We start from the raw sequence: 24046 nt of genomic DNA, 5'->3' as shown, positions 1-24046 counted from the left end.
CGCTTACAAGTCAATGGATCGTTTTTCTGCCCCCCGGTTCGGTTATCATCTTCTTTCCCCTACTGCTTTTGACTCCCCTCCCCCCGCAACCTGGCATTCAATCGTTGAATCAACCTCGGAGTGAGAAGAAGAAGTGCATATATACCTCCCAGAATGGCCAGCGGATTGCGAATTCTCGTCCCCGTCAAGCGGGTGATCGACTATGCGGTAAGTCCTAGCTTTTTGTTGCTCCGTCTTCGGCGAAGAGTCACGATGGAGGTTTTCTATATTATCTTGGATCTTTACCAGCGGCATACATCACGGACCCAGCCACTAATTGCCGCAGATCAAACCTCGCATCAACAAAACCCAGACCGGCGTCGAGACCGTCGGCGTGAAGCACTCTCTCAACCCCTTCGATGAGCTCTCCATCGAGGAAGCCGTTCGTCTCCGTGAACGCAAGGGTCCCCTGCAGGTCGAAAACATTCTCGCCCTCTCCGCCGGTGGCGCGAAATGCGTGGATACCCTCCGCACCGCCATGGCCATGGGCGCCGACCGCGCCTTCCACGTGGACGTTCCCGACAGCAGTGACGGCGGCCTGGAGTCTTTGACTGTGGCGAAGATGCTGCAGAACGTGGTCAAATCGGAGAACATCAACCTGGTGCTGCTCGGGAAGCAGGCCATCGACGGTGATCAGGGCCAGACGGGTCAGATGCTGGCTGGTCTGCTGGGCTGGCCGCAGGCAACACAGGCCAGTAAGGTCGAGGTCAAGGATGATCAGGGTACAATTGAGGTGACTCATGAGGTTGATGGTGGTGTTGAGACCCTCCGGGCCAAGCTGCCCATGGTTATTACCACGGACCTACGGCTGAATGAGCCTCGGTATGCCAGTCTGCCCAACATCATGAAGGCGAAGAAGAAGCCGCTAGAGAAGAAGACGCTGGCGGATCTTGGGGTAGATGATAAGAAGCGTTTGAAGACTCTGAAGGTTACTGGTACGTGTTTCCGCTCTCTCTCTCTCTAATCCTTCCTTGGGGTTGGCAATGCGCAATCATCGATTCTAACTGTCTGTAATAGAACCCCCAGCCCGACAGGGTGGTGGCAAGGTTGAGGATGTGGACGGGTTGATCTCGAAGCTCAAGGAACTTGGCGCTCTGTGATTTTAAAATGCGGTGATTATTTATGTTTCGCTAGACCATTGGCCCTGTTACTGAACTATGATTCCACTGATACAGCCATGGTGTATTCTACTATTCTTTGAATGAATGCTTCCATTAACCTTGTACCTCCTAATAGCACCAGGACCTAGTAGGAAGTTTAGAGAACAAGTTGTATAGTTGTTTTTATATCGTGATATACAACCTCTATGATGCTACTGTTATATATATTTATAGGACATGTTTCACATCTTATTACATCATTGTTGGCCATAGTTTTTGATCAACAACTTTCTGTCATGGAGCTACCGCTGTTGATCTACAGATACGCCGCACCAGCTGGATCTCTAGCAGTGATACATCTTCCCTTGGGTTTTGTCCCCCAGCGAAGTACCTACATTTGGCTGCTGGGATATTCGCCTTACTGTGCCACGTGACCATGTTTACCAGCCATCCTCCTTGATTTTTTTTCTTCGTACAACTATTGATAGTTATCACCTTCTCTATCGGCTTACAGCAAGCAACTCTGTAATGAACACTATAAGGTCCATTCCTCGTTTGTCCGCCTTGCGGCGCAAGAAACCATTTCCCATGCCTTCTCCGGGGCCACCTTTACCACCTGGCATACTCGTGGATGAAGAGATCTCGCCAGTATACAATCCCAAGTACTTCTACCCAGCGAAGCCGGGAGAGGTCCTCGCTGATCGTTACCAAACCCTGGTCAAAGTTGGCTGGGGCGTGTCTTCGACAGTCTGGCTCGCGCGTGATTTGCAAGGGTAGCCTTATAATAATTTCTGTTCAATTCGAAACTCTCTGTCTCTAACAAATATCCAGGTATACCGAAGAGCCAGAGAGCGTCGTGGCACTTAAAATCACCAATACCTACCATGCGAGTTCCGCTGGTCATGAGCGCGAGATTGAAAAGCACATTTCCACGGCAGACCCATCGCATCGCGGTCACTCACTTATCCGACCGTTACTCGACTCGTTTGAAGTAAAAGGCCCAGAAGGTTCTCATTCGTGTCTGGTGTATCCGCCTATGAGGGAGCCGTTGTCAATGTATCAGCGGCGCTTTGACAGTAGAAAGATGCCACTGCCCATTGTTAAAACATACATTCGGGCTCTTCTTACGGGGCTTGATTATCTGCACAAAGAATGCAGGGTAGTTCATACGGGTAAGTTCATCTTCGGCCTTGCGTCCCGTCGGCGATACTGAGCCCAGGTGGCTGGCTGCCTAGATCTTAAGCTGGAAAACATCATGGTCTCGTTCGAGGACCCAGCCGTGCTGGCTGATTTCATGGATTTCCAGCTTGAAACCCCGATGGCTTTCAAGATTGATTCGACGGGACGACCAGTGTACCAGTCTCGTCACGACTTCGGGCCACTCAAAAGCCTGAGAAGTATCCCACAGCTGGTCGACTTTGGCTTGGCAACCAGGCTCGAGGAAGACGACGACTGGGGCGTGTGGCCTATTCAGCCCGGCCACTATCGCGCGCCGGAGGTGATACTGGGTAATGGATGGCAAATGCCGGCGGATATTTGGAACCTTGGTGTTCTGGTGCGTCCCGTTTTTTGCAAGGTTGTTGGTTGCATCCACTAATGCCCGACCAGTTGTGGGATATGATCGAAGGCAAAGAGCTCTTTCGGCAGATCCACGATCAACACAGTCGTTACGATGCGAAACTACACATCGCCGAAATGATAGCCTTGCTTGGCCCACCCCCTCCAGAGATCATACAAAGGTATCACTACATGCGAGAGTACTCGTGGCCGGAACCTGTCAGACGCGAAGACGGCAGAGTATGCAAGACCGTGGAGGAGTACTTCTATGGGCCATTCTTTGACGATACTGGTATTTATCACTGGGGGTCCCTATCTCGAGCGAATGCTTCACAGACTCACGAATTCATCCTAGGTCGCTTTCTCTACGAAGACCTGATCCCCGACCGGAAACTAGGCGACACCGTTTCCTTCCTGGAGGGAGCGGAGCGGGAAGCGTTTCTGGATCTCGCCCAGCAAATGCTGGTCTGGCATCCCGATGTGAGAAAAACGGCCGGCGAACTGGCGAGACATGCTTTTCTTCAACCCAGGCAAAAAGGCGCCTGATTTTCTGCACGCGGTTGCTCTCGCCGTGCAGCAGTTAATCTCAACTTGACGACTCAGGATCTGGAGGAAGACATATCTAGTATGACGGAATCCGTACCGATCGAGTAAGAATCCATTGAATCCAGCGCAGGACAGACAGACCTCAACCCTCGTGTGAAGAAATCGGGACAAAAACTCAGAACTCAGAAAACAACAAATAAACAAAAAAACCTGTAAAGTGCCCGTCACATATGATATGTACAGTGTATGTATGTACAACGACTCCTCCGAGATCCTACCGAGGCAGTCGTACTAGCAGTTAGTCCGTCACGGAGTATACAGACATGCGCGGACGGAAAGGAGTGATTGGGTACCATAATAAATGTCTCCTGGAGGCAGTTCACTGTGGATATAAATTCTTGTAACTAGGGTACTAGATAGTATATCCTACCTAGGGACGAGTGAAGTTGGATCAGACTATCGAGAGACTACTGCAGCGGACGTATCTTCCCCTAGGCGACAGATGGCTGGGCTGAGAATCGCCATCCATTGGAGCTGTCATATTCTGGGTCGATACATGAATGCATGAGAAAAGGAGAATGTAGGGGATGGGAAAATTTATTATTATTATTATTATTATTATAATTATTATAATTTTTAAGAATTGAATCTTAGGAAGACTTGGATCCGTATGGAGTACTCTGATGACAAGGTACCATTCTGGGTTTAAACACAATAGATTGTTCATTATAATTCTGTAAATATCAAGAGAATAAGAGAGAATAGAAGAGAATAAATCCAAAAGAAAGAAAGAAAGAAGGAAAGAAGGAAAGAAATGTGTGTATCACTGGAATATACCAGAGTACAGGTAATCATCCCCATCACATCTTCTTCTTCATCTTCATCTTCATCTCTTCCTCCTCCATCATACTTTATTCTTCCAAGTCTCTACTACGATCTCAGCAGAATCAACTTCCCCATCTTCCGGACCAGCCACAGCGCCACTTCCAGCGCTTTCCAACCATGCGTTTCCGATCCAGCCGTGCTGGCATCAGTCCCTGACGATGATGTCGCTTCCTTGCTATATTATGACGCCCTTTTCCTCCTCTCGACTCATCCTTTCTTCCTCTTTCTTCCCTCCTTCTCTCTTTCTTGAATCCGATCCCCTTCCCTCCTGTAGGGGTATCTACCTACTGACATACATCCTGTGGACTATACTAGAGTGTATCCCTTGCTCGATTCAACAAAATCCTCATCATTCATCATCCGCTGGAATCTAACTCTTTCTTGCATCGAATCCTGACCTAATTCTCTCGGAAGCATAGCCTTTCGTTAGTCTTCACTAGGTGAGCAAGCCCATGGTTTCTCCATCCGCGGTTCCCCTCTCCTGGTATCCCACTGGATCCTTCGATTGCCACCCATCTGACTGGCTGGTCTCGAACACGGATAGCACGGCGAAAAGTTCACAAGGCTGATTGATCATGACCCAGTGCAGCCAGTATTTCTCAGCGCGACTTTTATTTCGCCCCCGCCAGCTGATTTCAAATACACAGTACATCGCTTTTTACGCCCTTTCTCCTCGTGGATAGCGTGCATTTTTGAAGCACACACATTCCGCGGCCTGTGTCAGCAACGACATCATAGCTGGCCGCTTTCCGTCTCTCATACATTCCCGGGTCGCATTAAGAAATATTGAGGCGACATATGCTTGCTGTTCCCGTCACTTTTGCGTGGCTTGTGATCTACCATATACTGCTATAGTCCCTCAAAAGGGAAAAGAAAAAAAAAAAAAAAAATTCATCGAGTCCTTGAGACTTATACTTCTACTCATCTTCTCTTTATCCCTTCCAACCAAGCGTGGCCCATTCGAACCGCAAAAAATGGCGCCCTCGCTCTGGGAAAGGACAAAGGGAACCTCTAAGAAGGGGTTCGATAAAGCATGGCACACTCTCGACAAGCTGGGCGATCCCGTCAACCGTTTGTCCAATCGTGTCGGTGCTGAAGCGTTTTGGCCCATGTCCCTCGATAAAGAAAGTGATAAAGCAGCTCGAATTCTACGAAGCTTCTGCAAGGATGGCTTCTACGCCAATAACGACGCCGAATCCGATCGACAAAGCACAGACAGTGCCGTGAATAAGGAACCCGGCAAAATCGACCGCCCCAGAGGCAAACAGCGCGTCCTGAAAAAGATCCCGTCCAAAGTCGTCAAGGAAGCCAAGGGATTGGCCATATTCACCACCATGCGCACCGGTCTCTGGATCAGTGGATCGGGTGGAAGTGGCGTGCTGCTGGCCCGGATTCCAGAGACCGGGGAATGGAGTCCACCTTCCGGTATCATGCTGCATACCGCCGGTATTGGGTTCCTTGCCGGCGTTGATATCTACGACTGCGTCGTGGTGATCAATACCTACGAGGCTTTGGAGGCGTTCAAGAAGGTCCGATGTACACTAGGGGGAGAGGTCAGCGCCGCTGCCGGTCCCGTTGGAATGGGAGGTGTGCTTGACTCCGAAGTCCACAAGCGACAAGCTCCGATCTGGACCTACATGAAGAGTCGTGGTCTGTATGCCGGCGTCCAGGTGGATGGAACCATCATCATCGAACGCACGGATGAAAATGAGCGGTTCTATGGGGAGCGCATATCCGTAACAGACATCTTAGCCGGTAAAGCCAGGAGACCTCCCCCTTCAATTGCAACTCTGCTCCAGACGGTCAAGGCGGCCCAGGGTGACCTGAATGTGGATGAGAGTCTGCTTCCTCCTCCCGGTGAAACTCCCGGAGACTTGGAGCTGCAGGCCAATGCGTCCTTTGGCATACCCGACCCCGAGGACCCCGATCCGTTCGGAGTGAAGGCGTTGGAGGCGGAAGGCCTGTTTATCCGCGAGGCGGGGACTAAAATCAGGCCAAGTCAAGAAGCGTTCGAGTTTAGACCAAACCCAGGGAGTCCTGTCTACGCAACTTTCCGCCGTAGTCTTGACAGTTCGCCGCGTAACAGCTGGCGCACCAGTGTCCAGAGTTACGCCAGTGTGGACCGCGGCACTCAGACAGCCGATGGGCCCTTGACTGCTCCCACATCGATTAGCCGTGCGTCTTCACGGAGTAATCGAGACCCCGCGGACCGCCTAGAACCATCCCCATGGGAGGACGAGGAGAACCGCTGGGATACCGTCATCCCGGAACATGATGAATCCCCCTTCCGCAGCCCTGACCAGGGTATTATTGATCCAGATTTGATCAACGACGACGATCTGGAAGTTCACGAGGTCAGCAGCGCAAGAGTTTCCAGACGCGACAGCGTCACCAATTCCTCTTCCCCTGTCTCCGTTGAGGCCCCCAATTTGCCACTGGAAGGCAGGCGCCCGTCTCCCACCTTCACTCGGGCTCGTCTCGTCACCATTCCAAAACGGCAACCTCCTTCACTTCCACCACGCAATCCTCAACGAGCGTCAAATTCGCCATCGAGGCCCGTGTCTCCCAGTACCTCGCCTACCCCATACGATACTCCTTCTTTCACCCCGGGCTCCACACATGGTGCTCTGGATGGGTTCGCAGAGCTGCCTCTTAACCCTCAGAACGACCCCGCTGAGACCTCATCGGATGAAGCAGGCGAATTCAACGAGGTGTCTCTCGAAAAGGATGAATTCCACTCCGTGTCGAGTGTGCGGGCATCGGATGCGGCATCAGAAACCGAGGTCAGCACTCAAGATGATGGGTCTAGCGCGAGTCTCGAACAGCCCAAAACCAACGACACTACCCACACTGAGAAAGCGAGTCATCCGGAGACTGAATCGACGGAGCCTATCAAAAGTGAGAGCCAGGCAGTAGTGACGGTCAACTAAGCCGTTGATTTCTCACACACTCTCCCCATTTTATCTTGATTTACCCTTTTTCTTTCTTTCTTTCTTTTCTTTTTTTTTTTTTTTTTTTTGTGCATATACAACCCTGAGGACATATCTTTCTGTCTCCTGTATTTCTTGGTTCTACCTCCGTGTTGGTCAGCGTCAAGATATCCGTGCTGTTTTGTTTTGATTTGTAGCGTTTTGGGCGTTGGTGCTTGGAGAATATCCTGCATGGGAATACCTGGGCGTCTCGGTTCTTTTCGATTCCACTCGATGATGATTAGGGCTGCGAGCCGAACTGTACGAGGAATAAAGATAGGTATCTGATGTGTGATCTCCTATTTAGATGTATCTTGCTCATGACTGGGTAATTCCGACTAACTATAAATATATTTCACTCTGAATATCTCCTTCCACGCCAAAATGATGGCCAATATATATACTCTTGAACCCTAGCCATGAAGATCTGAGTGGAACTGATCAGTTACAAGTCAACACGATCGCAATATTACATTGACTATTGCTGTCTCCGGCCAATCCATGGCTCTTCCCCTCTTACGTGATGCATCCGATGCTGAGGATTCGGGTAAATAAGAATATGCACTATTCCCTTCCCTCCACCTCCACGGTTGCATCCTTTTTTCTTTTTTCTCTCACTTTCTTCCCCTCCTTCGGATTTATGGCCGGAGGGCTACTTGCACCATCAATGCCTTCGTTTTTATCGCTTGTGGGCGTCACCGCCAGTTTGGTCGGTGCTGTCACCGGGCAGTACTTCCCACCTACTCCAGAGGGAGTCAAAGTGATCGAGTCGAAGAGCCAGAAAGGGGTCACGATTTCCTACAAACAGGTACAGCAGCTGAGTCTAGAATGATTTTCCATTCGAACCCTCTCGGATAGTTATAACATGATGCATCTCTTCAAGAGGGCTCCGTTCTAACGAGTTGCCCTATCCAATGAAATAGCCTGGGATCTGTGAAACGACACCGGGCGTGAAATCATACTCCGGCTATGTCCATCTGCCCCCCGGCACCCTCCGGGATCTGGGACTGGCCCAGCAGTATCCGATCAACACCTTTTTCTGGTTTTTCGAATCGCGGAATGACCCCGTGAATGCCCCGCTGTCGATCTGGATGAACGGCGGGCCCGGCAGCTCGTCCATGATCGGTCTCCTGCAGGAGAATGGACCATGTCGGGTCGCTGCGGACTCCAACTCGACGCAGCCGAATCCTTGGTCGTGGAATAACTACGTCAACATGCTTTATATCGACCAGCCGAATCAGGTCGGGTTCAGCTACGATCTCCCCACCAATGGAACCTATGACCAGGTCTCTGGGGTGCGTAACGTCTCCGGATGGACGACGACGACGACGACGACGACGACGACGACCGTCCCGGAGCAGAACAACACTTTCTACGTCGGTACGTTCCCCAGTCTGAACCGGTCCAGCTCCGCCAATACCACGGCGAACGCGGCCCGCGCTCTGTGGCACTTTGCCCAGACCTGGTTTACGGAGTTCCCCGAGTATAAGCCGCTGAACGACCGGGTCAGCATCTGGACCGAGTCTTATGGTGGGCGCTATGGCCCGGCTTTCACTGCGCTCTTCCAGGAGCAGAACGAGAAGATTGCCAATGGCTCGCTGACTGGGCCCGGGGAAGCCCATTATATCCACCTGGACACACTGGGCATTATCAACGGATGCGTTGACTTGCTCGTTCAGGGCGAGTCGTATCCCCAGATGGCCTATAACAATACCTATGGGATCCCCGCTATCAACCAAACGGTGTATGACGCGGCGATGGAGGCGTGGAGTAAGCCGGGTGGCTGTAAGGACTTGATTACACGGTGCCGCCAGCTCGCCTTGGAGGGGGACCCCCAGATGTATGGGAACAACGCCACGGTCAACCGCGCGTGCCAGGTCGCCAACGACTACTGCAGTAACAACGTGGAGGGCCCTTATATCTTGCACGCCGGCCGGGGCTACTACGATATCTCACATTTCGACCCCGATCCTTTCCCCCCGCCCTACTTCCTCGGTTACCTGAGCCAGCACTGGGTCCAGGGGGCCTTGGGGGTTCCGGTCAACTTCACGGAATCTACTGACAGTGTTTACGACGGCTTCTCCAGCACGGGCGACTACCCACGGGCGGATGTGCACGGGTACCTGGAGGACTTGGCGTATGTTCTCGACTCCGGTATCAAGGTGGCCTTGGTGTACGGCGATCGAGACTACGCTTGCCCATGGAACGGCGGCGAACAGGTGAGTTTGCAGGTGAACTACCGTGATGCAGCCCAGTTCCGCGCGGCGGGCTATGCATCCGTGCAGACCAACTCCTCCTACGTCGGCGGGCTGGTGCGTCAGTACGGGAATTTCTCGTTCACCCGGGTGTTCGAAGCCGGCCACGAGGTACCAGCGTACCAACCGCAGACGGCGTATGAGATTTTCCACCGTGCCCTTTTCAACCGGGACATTGCCACTGGCCGGGTGTCCACGATTCAGCATCGCACGTATTCCAGCAAGGGTCCATCCTCGACCTGGAACATCACGAACTTGGTCCCGGACAGTCCGGACCCCACTTGCTACATTCTCTCTCTTCGTTCCTCCTGTACCGATGAGCAGACTCAGAGCGTGGTTAATGGAACCGCAACGATCAAGGATTACATTGTGGTCGACGGCGATACCTCGGGTCCCAAGATAGAAATAGAATTAGTTTAACCATCTCGAACCATGTTGAGTAAAAGAGGAGATCCTCTGTAGGCGTAGTGCAAAAAAACCCACACTTGGCCTCAGCTTACCGAGAGTTCCACCGGGACTATCCGCTTCAGGCAAGCGATCAGAGGAGGGGAGGTCCTGTTGACTGTTCAGAAATGGTTGACGATGTTGTATTGTCTATGACGGCGTCACTCTTGGAATGCTTTCAATATGCTTTGAATGGGGAATGTAAGAAACCCGATCTCCATCCCGGAGCGAAGAAAGAGAAAGAGAAGCTTCTCGAACCTTCTGGAGTTGCGGTCAACAGTCAGTCAGTCACACACACGTCAGTCACAGTTGGCCATCATCTTCTTTCTGCATATTCCACTCTGAACCTGAACCTGACTGACCCTTTAAGAACCATTATGTCGTCTTGATTGTTCAGTGTCCGCAGTTGTCTGATTTGAGTCCCGTTGTCTGTCCTTATCATTTTCGTGCCGCCGTCCGGTCGAATCTTCTACGTCATTCGAGCTGCTCCTACTCTCTTCCCCCCTTCACCCACCACTGCCTCCTCCTCTCAGTCCTGCATTTATATTCTACTTGGATTCCGCCAATTAGGACTCTGTTGATATCCATATTTTGTTTTCTTTTTCTTCTTTCTCCACCATTCCCGCCAAAATGGTCGCAGAGACAAAGCTATACGATGCCCTGGGGATCAAGCCGGATGCCTCGCAGGATGACATCAAGAAGGCATACCGCAAGTCGGCGTTGAAGTATCACCCAGACAAGAACAAGAACGACCCAAACGCCGCCGAGAAATTCAAAGGTAGGCATCCCCCGGCTCTACCGGGTCGGCCCATGCTAATTTCTTTCTTCCGTAGATGTGTCCCAAGCATACGAAGTCCTCTCAGACCCTGAGAAACGTAAAGTCTATGATCAGTTCGGCCTCGAATATCTCCTCCGTGGTGGCCCCCCGCCCCCGTCTGCGGGCGGTCCCGGCGCCGGCGCCGGCGCCTCGCCCTTCGAAGGTGGCATGCCCGGCGGCTTTGGCGGCATGCCCGCGGGAGGCGGCGGGACACGCACCTTCCATTTCTCGACTGGGCCTGGCGGCGCCGGTGGGTTCCAGTTCAGCTCTGCGGACGATATTTTCCGGAACTTCGCCAAGTCGAGTGGCGCCGGCGGCGGCCTGGACGAAGCCGATATCTTCTCGATGCTGGGCGGCGGGTTGGGCGGTGGTTTGGGAGGCGCTGCTGGGCCTAGGTTCCGCACCAGTCGCGGACCAGGCGGGTTCCAGCAGTCTCCGCGGGCTCCGACGCCAGAGCCGACGATTATGGAGAAGCAGCTGCCACTCACGCTGGAGGAGCTTATGCGGGGTACGACGAAGAAAGTTACCGTGAAGAGCAAGGCGTTTGATGCGAGCGGCAAACGGACCGTTCAGGATGTTACGTTGGAAGCGACTATTAAGCCTGGTCTGCGGACTGGATCCAAGTTTAAATACCGCGGCGTCGGTGATCAGGAGGAAGGCGGGCGACAGGATGTGCATCTCATTGTGACAGAGGTAAGATCCCCCCCCCCCCCCCCCTCTCTCTCTCTTCTTTCTGCATTGGTGGCATCGCACAGCGTACTGACGATTCTATACAGAAAGAACACCCCAACTTCAAACGACAAGGCGACCATCTCATCACAACAGTGGAACTCAGTCTCAAAGAAGCTCTGACCGGCTGGGAGCGGATCGTGCGTACCATCGACGGCAAATCGATCCGTGTCTCCAAGCCTGGTCCAACATCCCCGGGATACGAAGAGCGATTCCCGGGACTTGGAATGACCATCTCGAAGAAGCCCAGTGAGCGGGGCGATCTTATCGTCCGTGTCAATGTCAGATTCCCTGCGACGCTGTCTGCTTCTCAGAAAGAGACTCTGAAGAGCGTGCTCCCGTAACTTTTTTTCTTCTTCTTTCTTTCATTGGGAATTCATCCTAGCATTTTTGGCGTTGGGCGCGAGCACGGTTGATTCGCGAATTGTTTATGATGAGATGATTCTGCATACTTTCTCCATACTTAACTAGCATGTTTAGTTCTGATGAATAAACCCTATTTTACTTAATTATGATTTCATTTAATATCTCAAATGACTTAATATATGTATGTTTTTGTAACAGCTCATAGATATTAATCTACCCAGTGTGTATGTATATATATATATATAGTAACTTGGGCTTATCTTATCGGCTACTCAAAGATGCAAGAAACCTCCTTTCTCGCTCGCTCGCTCGCTCTCTCTCTCTCTCTCTCTCTCTTAAACTCTTCAAACTCCCATTCCTTTCTCTTTCTCTCTCTTTCTCTCTCTTTCTTTCCCTTTCCTTTCCTCCAGTAAAGAAAGTAGAAAGAATGCGCCAAAGAATAACCTTCATCCAACACCCCGACGCCCCCTTCACATTCAACCAAGCAATCCTCTCCCCGGACTCCCTCTCAATCCACGACATCGACGGAGCCCGCGAAGAACGCGTGACCTTTCGTGTGGATGAGCTGCCCGAAGAGGTGTGTATCCTGGTTTCCTTACCTGGTGGGCTGTTTGTTGAACAGTGGAGAACAGAACAGAGCAGAGCAGAGCAGAACCATACCCAATAACAAACCGATGATGAGATGGGATGATTGATACTGATAATTGTTTATGGATCTAGCTCCGTCAAGTCCTTGGACAATCCCATCGGATTCATCTTCGCTGGGCTACGCAGAGACAATATCATGCTCTAGCTCCGTTTTCGAGTCGGGTTTCGGCTGGGTTGCATGTGTTTTTTTCCCCGGTGCGTGTAGGAGAAGGAGAAGTGACGAAGCGGGGGTCGTGAGTATTTTTGTTCTAGTTGTGTGGGGGCAACGGAGAAGAGAGCTAATGTATGTGCTCAGGGAATCGGGATTGTGTACATTGCTTAAGAAAGCCTTCGATCCCAGGTTAAAGTGTGAGAATGCCGAGGTTTGTCTTTCTTTCTTTCTTGGTTTTGCCTGGTTACGCTGACGAACATGAGGAAGAAATCCTTCATTCTCTCCACTCGCTCTGCTGCTTCCACGGCTGCCTACCAGTTCTACGAATCCCTGCCCTCCCTCGATACCCTCGTTACGTACCTACAGCAGGAAATTTGCGCCCGGGATGATCTGGCGTGTTCTCGCCATGCGGCGTTGCTTTTATCGGCGGATTCGGTCGATCTTAACTATGATAGCATATCGCATGCCTTGACGATGTCCGGGCTTTGGTCGCGTGCGCCGGAAGGGGCCCCAGGTTGGACTGAGACGATTCGGAAACATGCGGCGGGCACGGATAAAGTGGAAGTTGGGCTTCTGGGTGCTGAACAGGCAACGGACCCGGAGGAGATCAAGATGGGTGGATTATTGGCGGTTGTTGGGGAGGATACGGAGTTGAGTATGTTTTCAAGAATATATACATATACATACATATACAGGAAAGAAAACAAAGGGGAAAAAAAAAAAAAAAAAAAGGAAGATTGCTGACTTGACTTTCGTATAGAGCCGACCCTTTTCTCGTTCCCTTCTCGCCATCACCCCCTTCCGGCGGACGCAACTTACTCCGTGTCCTTCGCCCCCCCCACCGGATTACATCCAACAATGACCATTTCGATGCCCCGCGCGGCGATCAAGAAACCTCCCGGTCCGCCTGATGCGACATGCGCACTTCACACATACCTCACCCTGCCCTCGTCGATCTTCGGCGACAAGTACCAGCTTTCCACGACAGACCCTTTGTTCCTCGAATCACATAACCTTGTCGCGCTTCGTTCCGTCGCGGGGCAGACAGATCTCGAAGCACCAGATTGGTCCATATCCCAATGGGGCTCCAACTGGCTGCTGGAGCTGGCTACTCCGTCCCCGTCAGATCAAAGTAGCGAAGCGTGGAACGTAACTGTCCCCCTGCATCTGCGATACCTCCCTCCCTCGGAATCGGGGTATCGATCCACGTCGGTGCCGTGGCCCGTAGTCTTCTGGGCGTGCACCGCCGAAGACGGCACCAAGATGGCAATGAACCCGTTTGACCGAGTAAATCTGGGCTGGGAGAGCCTGTTTGGTCCGCGCACGATGTTCTACCAGCTGCATCCATCGCAGCATCGCCAGCACCACCGTCTTGTAGAGGAAGTGGAGGTCCCTGTTCTGCGGCTGGGACATGCAGGATTCTTCCAAAGCCAGGTCATCGAGACGGGCACCGTGATTGTAATAGTGCTCGGGTTCCTGTGGGTATTATGGAAGCTCGGCCGTGTAGCGTGGTCCACGGGAATCACTCCCGCGAGAGGACGACGAAGCGATAAGCAGGGTAAAGATGAATGAACGGGGACCCAGCCACTCCAACTTCTGCATACCGTCCTCTCTGCCCAAGCGTTGGGAGAAATTCGTCTCCAATACCAATCATCTCATAGCACAGATCATCATGACCCATCCATATCGAAATCCCGTAGACTAGGAATATCCAGCAAGATATCGCTGAGCCACGTAAACCCGGGATAATCCGAAAGCGTATGGTCCGACTGCAGGGCGGGCTCTGTGACCGGCGGCTCTGCGACCGGCGCTGCCACTGCCACTGCCACCGGCAGCTGCGGAAGTCCAGGAGAGCGGCCCAACTGCAGCACGTCGCGGAGGGAGCGCATATCTTCTTCCTTGCGGCGGTGGTGCACGAGCACCATCAGGTAAGCGGTGGTGTAGGCCTCGCGCATGACCTCGGTGTCATAGGCGGCGGCGACCTGGTGCAGGGTGCGCATGGCATCGCGGAGCATGCCCAGGGAGGCGCGGGTATCGATTGCGAGCAGCGTGCAGACGACCTGGAACGGCACGTTGGCGGTCTGGTGCCAGGGGCTGTTGATGGCGACGAGGTCGGCGGCGGCCCGGAGGCCCCTGCGCGAGAGAGCGAGCACGCGATCCAGGAGGTCCGCTGGGATGAGCGAGTTGAAGGCCCGCAGGCGGCGGTAGATGCAGAGCATGAGGTTGCATTGCACCAGGATGAGGTGCGGCTGGACGTACCCGATATCCAGCACGGAGGTCAGGGCGGCTTCGAGGTTGGATGTGTGCTGGGCTTCGGTGGGGTCGAGGCTCTCCGATATAGGGAGGAGGTTGTAAATGTCGGTGGTGGTGGTGGTGGTGGTGGGGATTGGATGCGGGGCTGGAGGGAGAGAAGAGGAGGAGGAGGAGGAGGAAGAAGAAGAAGAAGAAGAGGATGATGGTGAGGAGGTGGTTGTGGTTGCGCCTTGGAGTACGACGCGGGACCGCCCGAGTTCGAAGGAGATCCATACGTTCAGGTGGCGCGCCATGCCGAAGAGACGGCGCCGCGTTTCTGGGGTGCCTGGTTCCGTGGCCCGGTCGAGCGCGATATGCGAAGACGGTTCCTGGTGCAGGCCGGTGGATTCGATGAGGTGCATGAGCGTGCAGCTGGCCATCCACGCTGCGTGTGCGGTGGTGGTCATGCGTAGGTAGGCGACGCGCAGCACCCACCCCGTTACAGTGTCCAGCGGGGAGGCTGGGTCGGCTTGCAGGCTCTGTTCGAGGATGGAGCGAGCCGACTCGACCAGGTGCAGTTCTGCGGGGATGGCGTGGCGCCGGGAGAAGAGGTATCCGAAGGCTGCGACGCCGCAGAGCACCGCGTCGTAGGGTCCGTATGCCAGTGCGGACTCGGCTGCTGGCGGTAGCCATCGCCGGCCCACTTGGCGGAGGAGAGTGTCGCGGTCGATGAAGGGGTAGCATGGATCAACTTTCTCGAAGAAGACCCCGGCCAGGGACCGCATTTCGTCCTGGGAGATGATCTCCACGACGGGCCTGGGCTTGACGGTGGCTAGAGACTGCGTCCATTCGGGGGTCGGATACCGGGCCCCAACATTCCAGCCGAACAGATGGAGTTTCGAGGTGCCGGCGAGCTCGTTCTTGGGGTTCAGTCGTCGCGCGAATGCGGCGCCGGAATTCGCCTCCAGCGCCTTGACGAGTAGTGCGGCCAGCGACGACGCTGAAGTCGCCTGGTCGGGTCGTTTGGCGGCAATCTCGGTTGGGAGCGCACCCGAGCTGAGCAGAGGGCCCGACTGCGATTGAAAATGCCGGATGTCTTTCTTCTTGCGCGAGAGCAGGTCATAGTGGCAGTCTGAGCCGAATTGCGCGCATGTCGTGCATGGCTGGTCACCTGAGCACTTACGCTTGCGGGACTGGCAGGAGGTGCAGGCCACTCGGGACCGCTTTCTCCCCTGATCAGCCATGGTTTTCCCATACAATACGAGATGAATATGAAATTGGGGGGGGGGGAGGGGGGGAGGAAGTAGTTGACTTGTGAAATTGTCTTGAGTTTGAATTGTTAACTGAGCATCTCGCATCACATGACTTGTCTATGCCAAATTTAGCAGGCCGACACCAACCGAGCCTCATTTTACTGGGAAGAAAGTGTTGCAAGTTATGTCTTTGATACTACATAGTAGGAAAGAATGCAAGAGTCAAATTAAGGTAAGATCGAACCCTAACACTGATCAGGATCTAACGGTCAAGACAGGTCAATCTTGATACTTGCGACCATCTGGATAGCCTAGATATTTTTCCAGTTCCTTCAAATCCGGCATGCCTGCTGGGCCAGGCATGTACTGCAGATTCTCCCGGTTTGACGTGGCATTCCACCATAACTCGTTCTTGTGCAGTGCCTCGGTGATCCGGCCCTGGTCTACAAAGGTTCGAATTTCGACCATCTGTCCGTGATGCCATCGGGTTACCCAGACATTGACGACCTCAAATGCATCCCCTAACCGATTAGCATCAAACATGGCCCCCCCCCCCCAGAAGTACACGCTGTTAGGGTTGAAAGATCCTACCTGAGTTCATCAGTCCCTTAAACAGCACTTCCTGGACCGACCACTTGCTATTACAACCCCCATGAATAGCCTGTGGATGCACCTCAAACCGCTCTGCATGTTCGGAAAAGCACATGGCCACCCGACGCAGCGCATTGACATAGAAATGCATGAGGTCGTGATAATGTCCCGCAATCGGATGGTGGCCCATGACATGAAAGTCCACGTCCTTGTGGATGTAAGTGAACAGCTTGGTCATGTCCTTTTCCAGCACTTTAAAGGTATCGTAGATGTACATCTGCGTAACATATTCACAGTCCGTCGACGGGTTGTCGAACTTGAACCCTTCCCGGTCTGGATCCGGAATGGGATTGAGAATTCCGTCGCCGCTGCATCGGCCATCTGGATCAACTATGCCGGATCCATCACACCCCGGTCCATCTAGGGGGGTTTGGGATTGGAGGGTAGGTTGGTAGGCTGTGAGGCGAGGTACAATGGCGGCGCTGAGGGAGATGATGGATATGATGCAGGCTATGATAGCTCCCACGTAGTATTTTGGGACGACCATTGATAATGGAGATAGAGGATCAACCCCTTGGTCTGTATCGTTGCATCCGATGAAAGGGGCATTTGAACGGTATATATACCACAGGTTCGGGACATATCACAGAATGCACCGATCGTAGTAGATGTGTAACTATTTTCCAATTCTTCAAAAAGAGCCGAATGAAACAAGCCGATTGCAGCCGTATAGAGCTCTCTATCCTCTACCTCTACCTTATAGGGACTGATATGAGGCTAAATAGATCTCTCTATAGCTCAAAGATAAGAAAATAAAGTGGAATAATTAAGCGGATTATCGCCTCCGAAATCCGGCGCCGCTGATTGGTCCATTCGCCATCAGTCGGTGTAAGCCCCGGCACGTGCTCTCCGACCGGCCCGACTTTCGCTCCAGGCAAAATTTCTCTCTCTCTTAAAGCGTTTTTCTTTCTTTCTTCTTCCATTTGACTCATTTCTTCCCATCCCACACACAATCCACCATCAATCCATTCCCTACATGCCTTTCTAAATTACCCCCCCATTTCCCCATCCATTTCAATTCCTATATCAGTTTAAGAACTGGTACTCATAAGTCGCGTTCATGCGTTTGGCACCCTCTGTCTTCACTTCTCAGGTATGTCATCACGTCCCATTCCAGCCAATCGTCCTAATCAATTCGTCACAGGATTACATCTCGGATCACCTCTGGAAAGCCTCTGGAAATTACTGAACCTACCTGTCGCCCACCCTGCTCAATTCCTGCTATACTCTTGAACGAAATCTCTACTCAAAATGATGTTCACCCGACTGATGAAGGTGATGCCCACCAGGGCTCCCGCCTGGTCCTCCCCCATGAGCTCTTCCATCCAAGCTCGCTTCATGGCTACTGTTCGCTCCCACAAACCCGCTGAACGGGCTACTTTCACGATCCGAGATGGTCCTATCTTCCACGGAAAGTCCTTCGGAGCTCGTACCAACATCTCGGGAGAGGCGGTCTTTACCACCTCTCTGGTTGGATACCCCGAGTCACTGACTGATCCTTCCTACCGTGGTCAGATTCTGGTGTTCACCCAGCCTCTGATCGGTAACTACGGCGTTCCCTCTGCGGAGCGGGATCAGCACGGTCTGCTCAAGTACTTTGAGTCCCCCAACCTCCAGGCCGCTGGTGTGGTGGTGGCGGATGTGGCTGAACAGTACAGCCACTGGACCGCAGTCGAGAGCCTGGGCGAGTGGTGCGCTCGTGAGGGCGTTCCAGCTATCTCCGGTGTCGATACTCGTGCCATTGTCACCTATCTCCGTGAGCAGGGTTCTTCCCTGGCTCGTATCACCGTCGGTGAGGAATATGATGCGGATCAGGATGAGGCCTTTATCGACCCTGAGCAGATCCACCTGGTTCGCCAGGTGAGCACCAAGGCTCCCTTCCACGTGAGCGCAGCCGATCCTCAGTGCCACGTCGCTGTCCTCGACTGCGGTGTCAAGGAGAACATTCTGCGCAGCCTCGTGAGCCGTGGTGCCAGTGTCACGGTGTTCCCCTTCGACTACCCCATCCACAAGGTGGCCCACCACTTTGACGGTGTCTTCATCTCCAACGGCCCTGGCGACCCAACCCACTGCCAGGACACCACCTACCACCTCCGTCGTCTGATGGAGACCTCTCAGGTCCCCATCTTCGGTATCTGCCTGGGCCACCAGCTCCTGGCCTTGGCTACTGGTGCTCGTACCATCAAGCTCAAGTACGGTAACCGTGCTCACAACATTCCGGCTCTGGACTTGACCACTGGCCGCTGCCACATCACCAGCCAGAACCACGGATATGCGGTGGACACATCCACTCTGCCCTCGGACTGGAAGCCCTACTTTGTGAACTTGAACGACTCCAGCAACGAGGGTATGATCCACAAGTCTCGCCCCATCTTCAGCACCCAGTTCCACCCCGAGGCCAAGGGCGGTCCTCTTGACTCCTCTTACCTCTTCGACATCTACCTTGACAGCGTTCGCAAGTACAAGGCCAGCCAGGCAGCTTTCCACCCTACCCGTGATAGCCTGCCCAGCCCTCTGCTTGTTGATCTGCTGCCTAAGGAGCGTGTTGACGTGCACCCCACCACTGGTATGCAGAATATGCAGGCTACTGCTGCCGCTGCCGCTGCTGCCTGAGTGAACGTACGGGAACTGATATATATATGGAGTCTGGGTGGAATATTAATTTGGCTATGGGGTTTGTTTGGGTCTTGTTTATAGTTCGGTCAAAATATTTTTCATTGAATATATCTTTTTTGATGCAAAAAGTGCATTTCTGTATCGAAACATGTCATCATACGCTTGGTAGTCGCCAGAGCTAGTAAAAATCATTCGAGGAGGCAATTTCAACGCTGAAAGACCCTAGGACGCGTGTAGGCTTCAATATCATAACTATCTACCGGGATCTATTTTTTTCTATTTTGCAATAATCGAAACCACATCCTCATCGGAAACGACATGAGCCAATCCCACACGCTGCGGGATATGCCTCGCACTCGCACCCCACACCAACGCATACTTGAACGTCTCCTTCAGCGTGCGATGGACCTGATCACAGACATCTTCAATCGTAGAGTTGCTTCGCACAATCAGAGCCTCGGAGAAATCAGGTTCCACTCCTTTCCTACTAGGTGTCAGTAGACTCATCCCCCCTACCCTTGCCAAAAAAAAAAAAAAAAAAAAACCGGTTGGAAAATGAGCAGTAGCTATATGTATGGATGTAGATGTATGTGCAAGGGGCAGACGTACCGTTTCGTATATATCCGGATCAATCGTAGTTCCTTCCAAATGCGGTCCACGACTTCTTTGACAGCGAGGTCGAGTTCGCAGCTCATGACGGCTGTGTGCGGCTCGCGGGCGAGTTGGTCTAGGAATTCGACGCTGACGCTGTCGATTTTGTTGTATACGTAGAGACTGTTTTCTTAGCGAAGGGAGCTCCCCCCGGGGGGGGGGGGGGGTAGCGGGGACTTACCAGGGGATGTATTTTCTGTGGTCTTTCATGATGACGTCGATGAAATCGTCGATTGTAGCTGGGGTTGGTGCGGTGTTAGTTTTCTTGGTCTGGATGGTGTTCCTGGGGACTTTTTGGTACCGTATTCGTCTCGGACGAGGACTTCGCAGTTGAGCATTTTGTAGTCTCGGAGGACATTATAGATCATCTTTTCGTCTAGGTATTTGGGGGGTGTTTGGAAGGTGATTTTCATGCCGCCTGCTTTTTTGGCTTTGAGGTAGATGTTTCTTTTTTTTTTTTTTTTTTTTTTTTGTTTAGTCGTCTGTATAAGGAAGGATGTGGGGATGTCATTTGACATACGGAGGCTCCTTGTTCAGTCGGATGCCAACAGCATCCAATTCCGCCTCTAGTAGGGCTCGTTGCTCTGCCTTTTTCGTGGCGTCAAGGACCATTAGAATTAAGTCGCTTGTCTGGCAATCTCGTTAGATCTTACTCACTCTCGTATCACGATTTCGGGGAAGAGGACAAACCTTCGCAGCGGAAATAACCTGTCGACCTCGTCCCTTGCCCTCAGCGGCACCTTCAATGATACCCGGGAGATCGAGAACCTGGATTTCAGCGCCTCCGTACTCCAGCACACCGGGAATAGCAGTCAGTGTAGTGAAAGAATACGCTGCAGCTTCACTCTTCGTTTTAGTGATCTTGCTCAGAAAGGTTGATTTACCCACAGAGGGGAAACCAACGAGTGCTACACGGGCATCGCCGCTCTTGCTGACGTCGAAACCTACACCAGCGCCGCCAGAGCCACCGGTGGGTTCCAGCAATTGGGCTCTTAACCGGGCCAGCTTTCTGTCTGGATATCAGCGGGGCTTTTTCTCTACCATATATGAAGGAAAGGAGGGCCAGGAAAAGAAGCGTACCCCTTGAGAAGACCAAGATGGTACTCTGATTCAGGTTAGAACCATTCTACAGTATGTAATTGTTACAGGGGTTGCCCGCACCTGTGGCCTTGTTCTCTGTAGTCCCGTTAGTGAGTTGCGGGGTATGAGATACCAGAGGGCGGAAAGACAACTTACTCTGCGTCCTGCGCATCTCATCTTCGATTCTGTAGTGGTGATAACCGCGTAAGATTGCGTTGAACCATGCGTCACGGAGTGGCTCAGTACATACTCTTTGATTTTATCTGTGATATTCACCATCTTGACGGTGGGAGAGCCCCGCGGACTCTGATATCAAGCTCAATATGCTCGGATAGCCTGCTTCGGAAGACGGTGGGGATGATGATTTACACCCAGGATCGAAAAGAATCCAAAGCACAAGCCGCCTCGTGTAATGAATCGGAATTGACCCTCGCGAGATAAATATGCCACCGTTCTGTAGGGAATCAAATGGAGCATCAAATTCGTCGCGATGCCAAGCCCACCCTGGAGGCTTATGTAATCATACCTATTTGGTCGGATTTATAGGTTTATCCGGGGGGGGGGGGGGGGTCGACTATATATAGTTAACTATAGCTATCGGGATAGTTGGATGAGCTCTCAGCTCCTCTATTTCAGTCTTTCAGACAATCTGCTGACATTATAAATATGAACATGAAATCGTAGGCGCCTCTCAGGCTTCTTCTTTGGCCTTGAACTCAGCAATTTCCCCCTCGTCCAGGTGGGTAATAACCTCGATCACATCGGCATGCCCGTCGGCACTGCTAGTATTTGCATAAAACAATAAAGCCTTAAAGTATTCCTCCGGTTCGTTCACCCTGTATGACAGAGCATCTTCCTTGATAACATCGAGCACCGTCATACCATTTGACCCGCCCACGATCCCGTTTTCTACATCGCCAGAGATATGGTAGCGTGCCCATACCGCGTCCCCAAATCGAGTGTCACGTATAGCATCGACATACATGCTCGCCCACGGCTCTAGGAACTGGGTGCCCGGGCGGGGGTTGAGAACTAGCTGGATGGGAAACTCTAGGAATAGCTGCTCAACTGGCCTGGTTTCCGACATGTTTAGGCTCATGGCTTTGATCTCACGTTTGTTAGTCGGAGGCTTTGACCACAGGGAGTCTTGAAAATTCCGGCAAGATCATTCATACCTGATCTTTAGTTGAAGAATGTACAAATCAAATGTCCGAGAGGTGAGTGGAGAGAGAGGTGTTTGGTAGATAGAAGTCTGGGAAGTCAAGGCAAGGTCAAAAGGCCTATTAAATCAGCGTTCGTTTAGAGACCTTAGTTAGTACTAGTTGGTTCGTTAGTTAATTCTTCCTTCCACAGAGACATCACATCACATCCGCTTACATACTCTAGACTCCTGCTTCCTGACAAACTGGGAGCCTCGTCAAGGCCTCCAGGCTGTGTTACTGTTGACTGGTGCCTGGGATTGTGTGCTGCAGCTTCGAAGTCTCTGTGACTTACTACACTCAGGTGGAATATCGGCGGGGCTTTGGTCAACAACACAGTGACATTTTTATATCAGAACTAACCAGAACTCGATTTTGACTCCTGTACTCCGTACCTAAGTATGACAGTCACTGCAATGTGGGGGCCATCGTACGCGTGTCCTACTCCAACTTTTCCACCCAAAATTGAAGCTAATCAAGGTATCCTGGTATAGGAATAATATTATGCTGACTTAAGAGGCTAAATTGAGGTCTAAGATGGCTGCTGTGACTATTCAGAACAAGCAAGCAATATCTTCCATCGCTCTGATACTAACCTTTAGTTACATAAATCGTCTCGAGCCGGTGGAAAGCCAGCTATAGTATTGGGGGCCAGCTCAGCTTCATAGAGACGCGCCTCGTCACCACCAGTTTGGAGCTAACAGAGATTTGGGGGCCTTGTGGTCACTCTGTTTCTATAAATCGGCCAATTCAGGCCAATTCATATCACTCGACGGAGTACAGAAACATCTTGTTCTTCTTCTTCTTCTTCTTCTTCTTTATAAACGTCTTCATAATGCGTTTGCTCTCCCTTCTAGCTGCTGCTGCCTTCACGCAACAAGTGCTTGCTACAAATTCGACTCTTCCCGAGCAACTTTTCTTGGATCTGCGTATACAAGATGTCTTCGATAACACCACCGGAATGAATCATGTCGAACCCTGGGCCACGAAATATATTGAGTCGCTTCGGGCCCAAAGGTACGGTGACGCGATTTGGGCACGATACCATATCAGTGGGGATGTGGAAGATGGTATCGTCGATGGCTCAAGTAATATGACTGTGCTCGAAGTGATCGCGGACGATGCTCGCGAGTACAGAGTGAACGAGCCAGAGCTTTACACCGAAGCCCTATCTTTCTATACTCAAACCAGCAGCGAGGATTCCCACGCTACCGATGTACTGGCTCTCCTGCAGCGTATTGGCGAGGAGGATGTCACTGAGCTTGAGAAACGCAAGACATACGGAATCAGCTGCAGCAAAGACTGGCTCGCCTACGAGTATAGTTGTGCTAATCTTCTCAGTCTCATGTCTGAGAGCAAAACGTATATCGGTAACACGCGGTCGGTCTACAGTTACGGCAACTGTCGTCTCCGGGTTGGGCCGTACAAGGGCACTTCGACCGATTTGACAGAGTGGACGGCCCATGCGGTGGCTAAGCTTATTCTCGAAGAGTGCGAGTATGTACCGGCATGTTGTGACTACAAGGTTGTCTCTGGTTACTCGCCGAAGAATTCAGGGCATCGCAAGGTTTGTCTGAGCCGTAAGAACTCGGGCTGCTCTTAGACTGTGTGGGGTGCCCGCTGGGTGTTAATCCAGTCTTGAATCAGGCATCAGATATTTTGATGTTGATGCTGGTTGCTCGAAGGAAAAGAAAACGGCCTTGGATAGTGCGTGGATTGAAACTCAAAGGAATCTTAGAAACCATGTATAATAAGGTGTTGAAGAATAAATTGAAACAAAAGGTTCAATAGGTGAAAAGAAAGTCCTTTATACTACCTAGTACTCCGTAGTCAAGGACCAAACCTTAAGAGGAATAAT

At 52.1% G+C, this 24046-nt stretch overlaps 12 protein-coding genes across 12 annotated transcripts; 8 read left to right on the top strand and 4 right to left on the bottom strand.

The window, feature by feature from the left end:
• The first annotated feature begins 84 nt into the window (after positions 1-84).
• On the top strand, positions 85-1486 carry P175DRAFT_0497899 (electron transfer flavoprotein subunit beta/FixA family protein). Its single transcript, XM_040896389.1, has 3 exons — positions 85-207; positions 326-974; positions 1057-1486. Exons 1-3 carry the CDS (start codon positions 154-156, stop codon positions 1137-1139), a joined length of 786 nt encoding a protein of 261 aa, XP_040756185.1. The 5' UTR covers positions 85-153; the 3' UTR covers positions 1140-1486.
• A 181-nt stretch (positions 1487-1667) lies between these two features.
• P175DRAFT_0506370 (putative protein kinase) lies at positions 1668-3242 on the top strand (the record flags this gene model as incomplete). The annotated part of the gene is made up of 5 exons (XM_040898192.1): positions 1668-1912; positions 1971-2311; positions 2375-2694; positions 2748-2988; positions 3052-3242. 5 exons carry the CDS (start codon positions 1668-1670, stop codon positions 3240-3242), a joined length of 1338 nt encoding a protein of 445 aa, XP_040756184.1.
• Positions 3243-4772: 1530 nt separating this feature from the next.
• Positions 4773-7146, top strand: P175DRAFT_0497897 (uncharacterized protein). Its single transcript, XM_040896388.1, has one exon. The coding sequence runs from the start codon at positions 5102-5104 to the stop codon at positions 7055-7057; it is 1956 nt and encodes a 651-aa protein (XP_040756183.1). The 5' UTR covers positions 4773-5101; the 3' UTR covers positions 7058-7146.
• Positions 7147-8058: 912 nt separating this feature from the next.
• cp1 (putative carboxypeptidase S1) lies at positions 8059-10483 on the top strand. The gene is made up of 2 exons (XM_040896337.1): positions 8059-9750; positions 9852-10483. The coding sequence occupies exons 1-2, from the start codon at positions 8188-8190 to the stop codon at positions 10182-10184; spliced, it is 1896 nt and encodes a 631-aa protein (XP_040756182.1). The 5' UTR covers positions 8059-8187; the 3' UTR covers positions 10185-10483.
• Positions 10393-11825, top strand: P175DRAFT_0497895 (putative DnaJ domain protein Psi). The gene is made up of 3 exons (XM_040896387.1): positions 10393-10573; positions 10629-11305; positions 11389-11825. Exons 1-3 carry the CDS (start codon positions 10426-10428, stop codon positions 11683-11685), a joined length of 1122 nt encoding a protein of 373 aa, XP_040756181.1. The 5' UTR covers positions 10393-10425; the 3' UTR covers positions 11686-11825.
• A 309-nt stretch (positions 11826-12134) lies between these two features.
• Positions 12135-14078, top strand: P175DRAFT_0429428 (uncharacterized protein; the record flags this gene model as incomplete). Its single annotated transcript, XM_040893363.1, has 5 exons — positions 12135-12284; positions 12428-12585; positions 12651-12717; positions 12774-13161; positions 13267-14078. The coding sequence occupies 5 exons, from the start codon at positions 12135-12137 to the stop codon at positions 14076-14078; spliced, it is 1575 nt and encodes a 524-aa protein (XP_040756180.1).
• Positions 14079-14176: 98 nt separating this feature from the next.
• Positions 14177-15982, bottom strand: P175DRAFT_0426664 (putative C6 transcription factor; the record flags this gene model as incomplete). The annotated part of the gene is made up of 1 exon (XM_040893190.1): positions 14177-15982. One exon carries the CDS (start codon positions 15980-15982, stop codon positions 14177-14179), a length of 1806 nt encoding a protein of 601 aa, XP_040756179.1.
• Positions 15983-16270: 288 nt separating this feature from the next.
• Positions 16271-17329, bottom strand: P175DRAFT_0554049 (uncharacterized protein; the record flags this gene model as incomplete). Its single annotated transcript, XM_040900532.1, has 2 exons — positions 16583-17329; positions 16271-16512 (listed from the first exon to the last, which is right to left on the bottom strand). The coding sequence occupies exons 1-2, from the start codon at positions 17127-17129 to the stop codon at positions 16271-16273; spliced, it is 789 nt and encodes a 262-aa protein (XP_040756178.1). The 5' UTR covers positions 17130-17329.
• Positions 17330-17616: 287 nt separating this feature from the next.
• Positions 17617-19512, top strand: cpa1 (carbamoyl-phosphate synthase (glutamine-hydrolyzing) CPA1). Its single transcript, XM_040896386.1, has one exon. It carries the CDS (start codon positions 17894-17896, stop codon positions 19253-19255), a length of 1362 nt encoding a protein of 453 aa, XP_040756177.1. The 5' UTR covers positions 17617-17893; the 3' UTR covers positions 19256-19512.
• Positions 19513-19534: 22 nt separating this feature from the next.
• P175DRAFT_0471231 (putative GTP binding protein (Gtp1)) lies at positions 19535-21543 on the bottom strand (the record flags this gene model as incomplete). The annotated part of the gene is made up of 10 exons (XM_040895079.1): positions 21240-21543; positions 21146-21174; positions 21071-21085; positions 20990-21014; positions 20600-20918; positions 20430-20539; positions 20211-20356; positions 20091-20148; positions 19868-20032; positions 19535-19745 (listed from the first exon to the last, which is right to left on the bottom strand). Exons 1-10 carry the CDS (start codon positions 21266-21268, stop codon positions 19535-19537), a joined length of 1107 nt encoding a protein of 368 aa, XP_040756176.1. The 5' UTR covers positions 21269-21543.
• Positions 21544-21627: 84 nt separating this feature from the next.
• P175DRAFT_0497886 (uncharacterized protein) lies at positions 21628-22514 on the bottom strand. The gene is made up of 3 exons (XM_040896385.1): positions 22371-22514; positions 22165-22307; positions 21628-22090 (listed from the first exon to the last, which is right to left on the bottom strand). Exon 3 carries the CDS (start codon positions 22074-22076, stop codon positions 21681-21683), a length of 396 nt encoding a protein of 131 aa, XP_040756175.1. The 5' UTR covers positions 22077-22090; positions 22165-22307; positions 22371-22514; the 3' UTR covers positions 21628-21680.
• Positions 22515-22684: 170 nt separating this feature from the next.
• On the top strand, positions 22685-23980 carry P175DRAFT_0497885 (uncharacterized protein). The gene has a single exon (XM_040896384.1). It carries the CDS (start codon positions 23024-23026, stop codon positions 23789-23791), a length of 768 nt encoding a protein of 255 aa, XP_040756174.1. The 5' UTR covers positions 22685-23023; the 3' UTR covers positions 23792-23980.
• Positions 23981-24046: the final 66 nt, after the last annotated feature.

Source organism: Aspergillus ochraceoroseus (assembly GCF_002846915.1).
Source record: "Aspergillus ochraceoroseus IBT 24754 chromosome Unknown P175scaffold_1, whole genome shotgun sequence".
NCBI classification, from domain to species: Eukaryota; Fungi; Ascomycota; class Eurotiomycetes; order Eurotiales; family Aspergillaceae; genus Aspergillus; species Aspergillus ochraceoroseus.
Note: the sequence above shows the minus strand (reverse complement) of the source record. Positions and strands in the feature narration are given on the sequence as shown.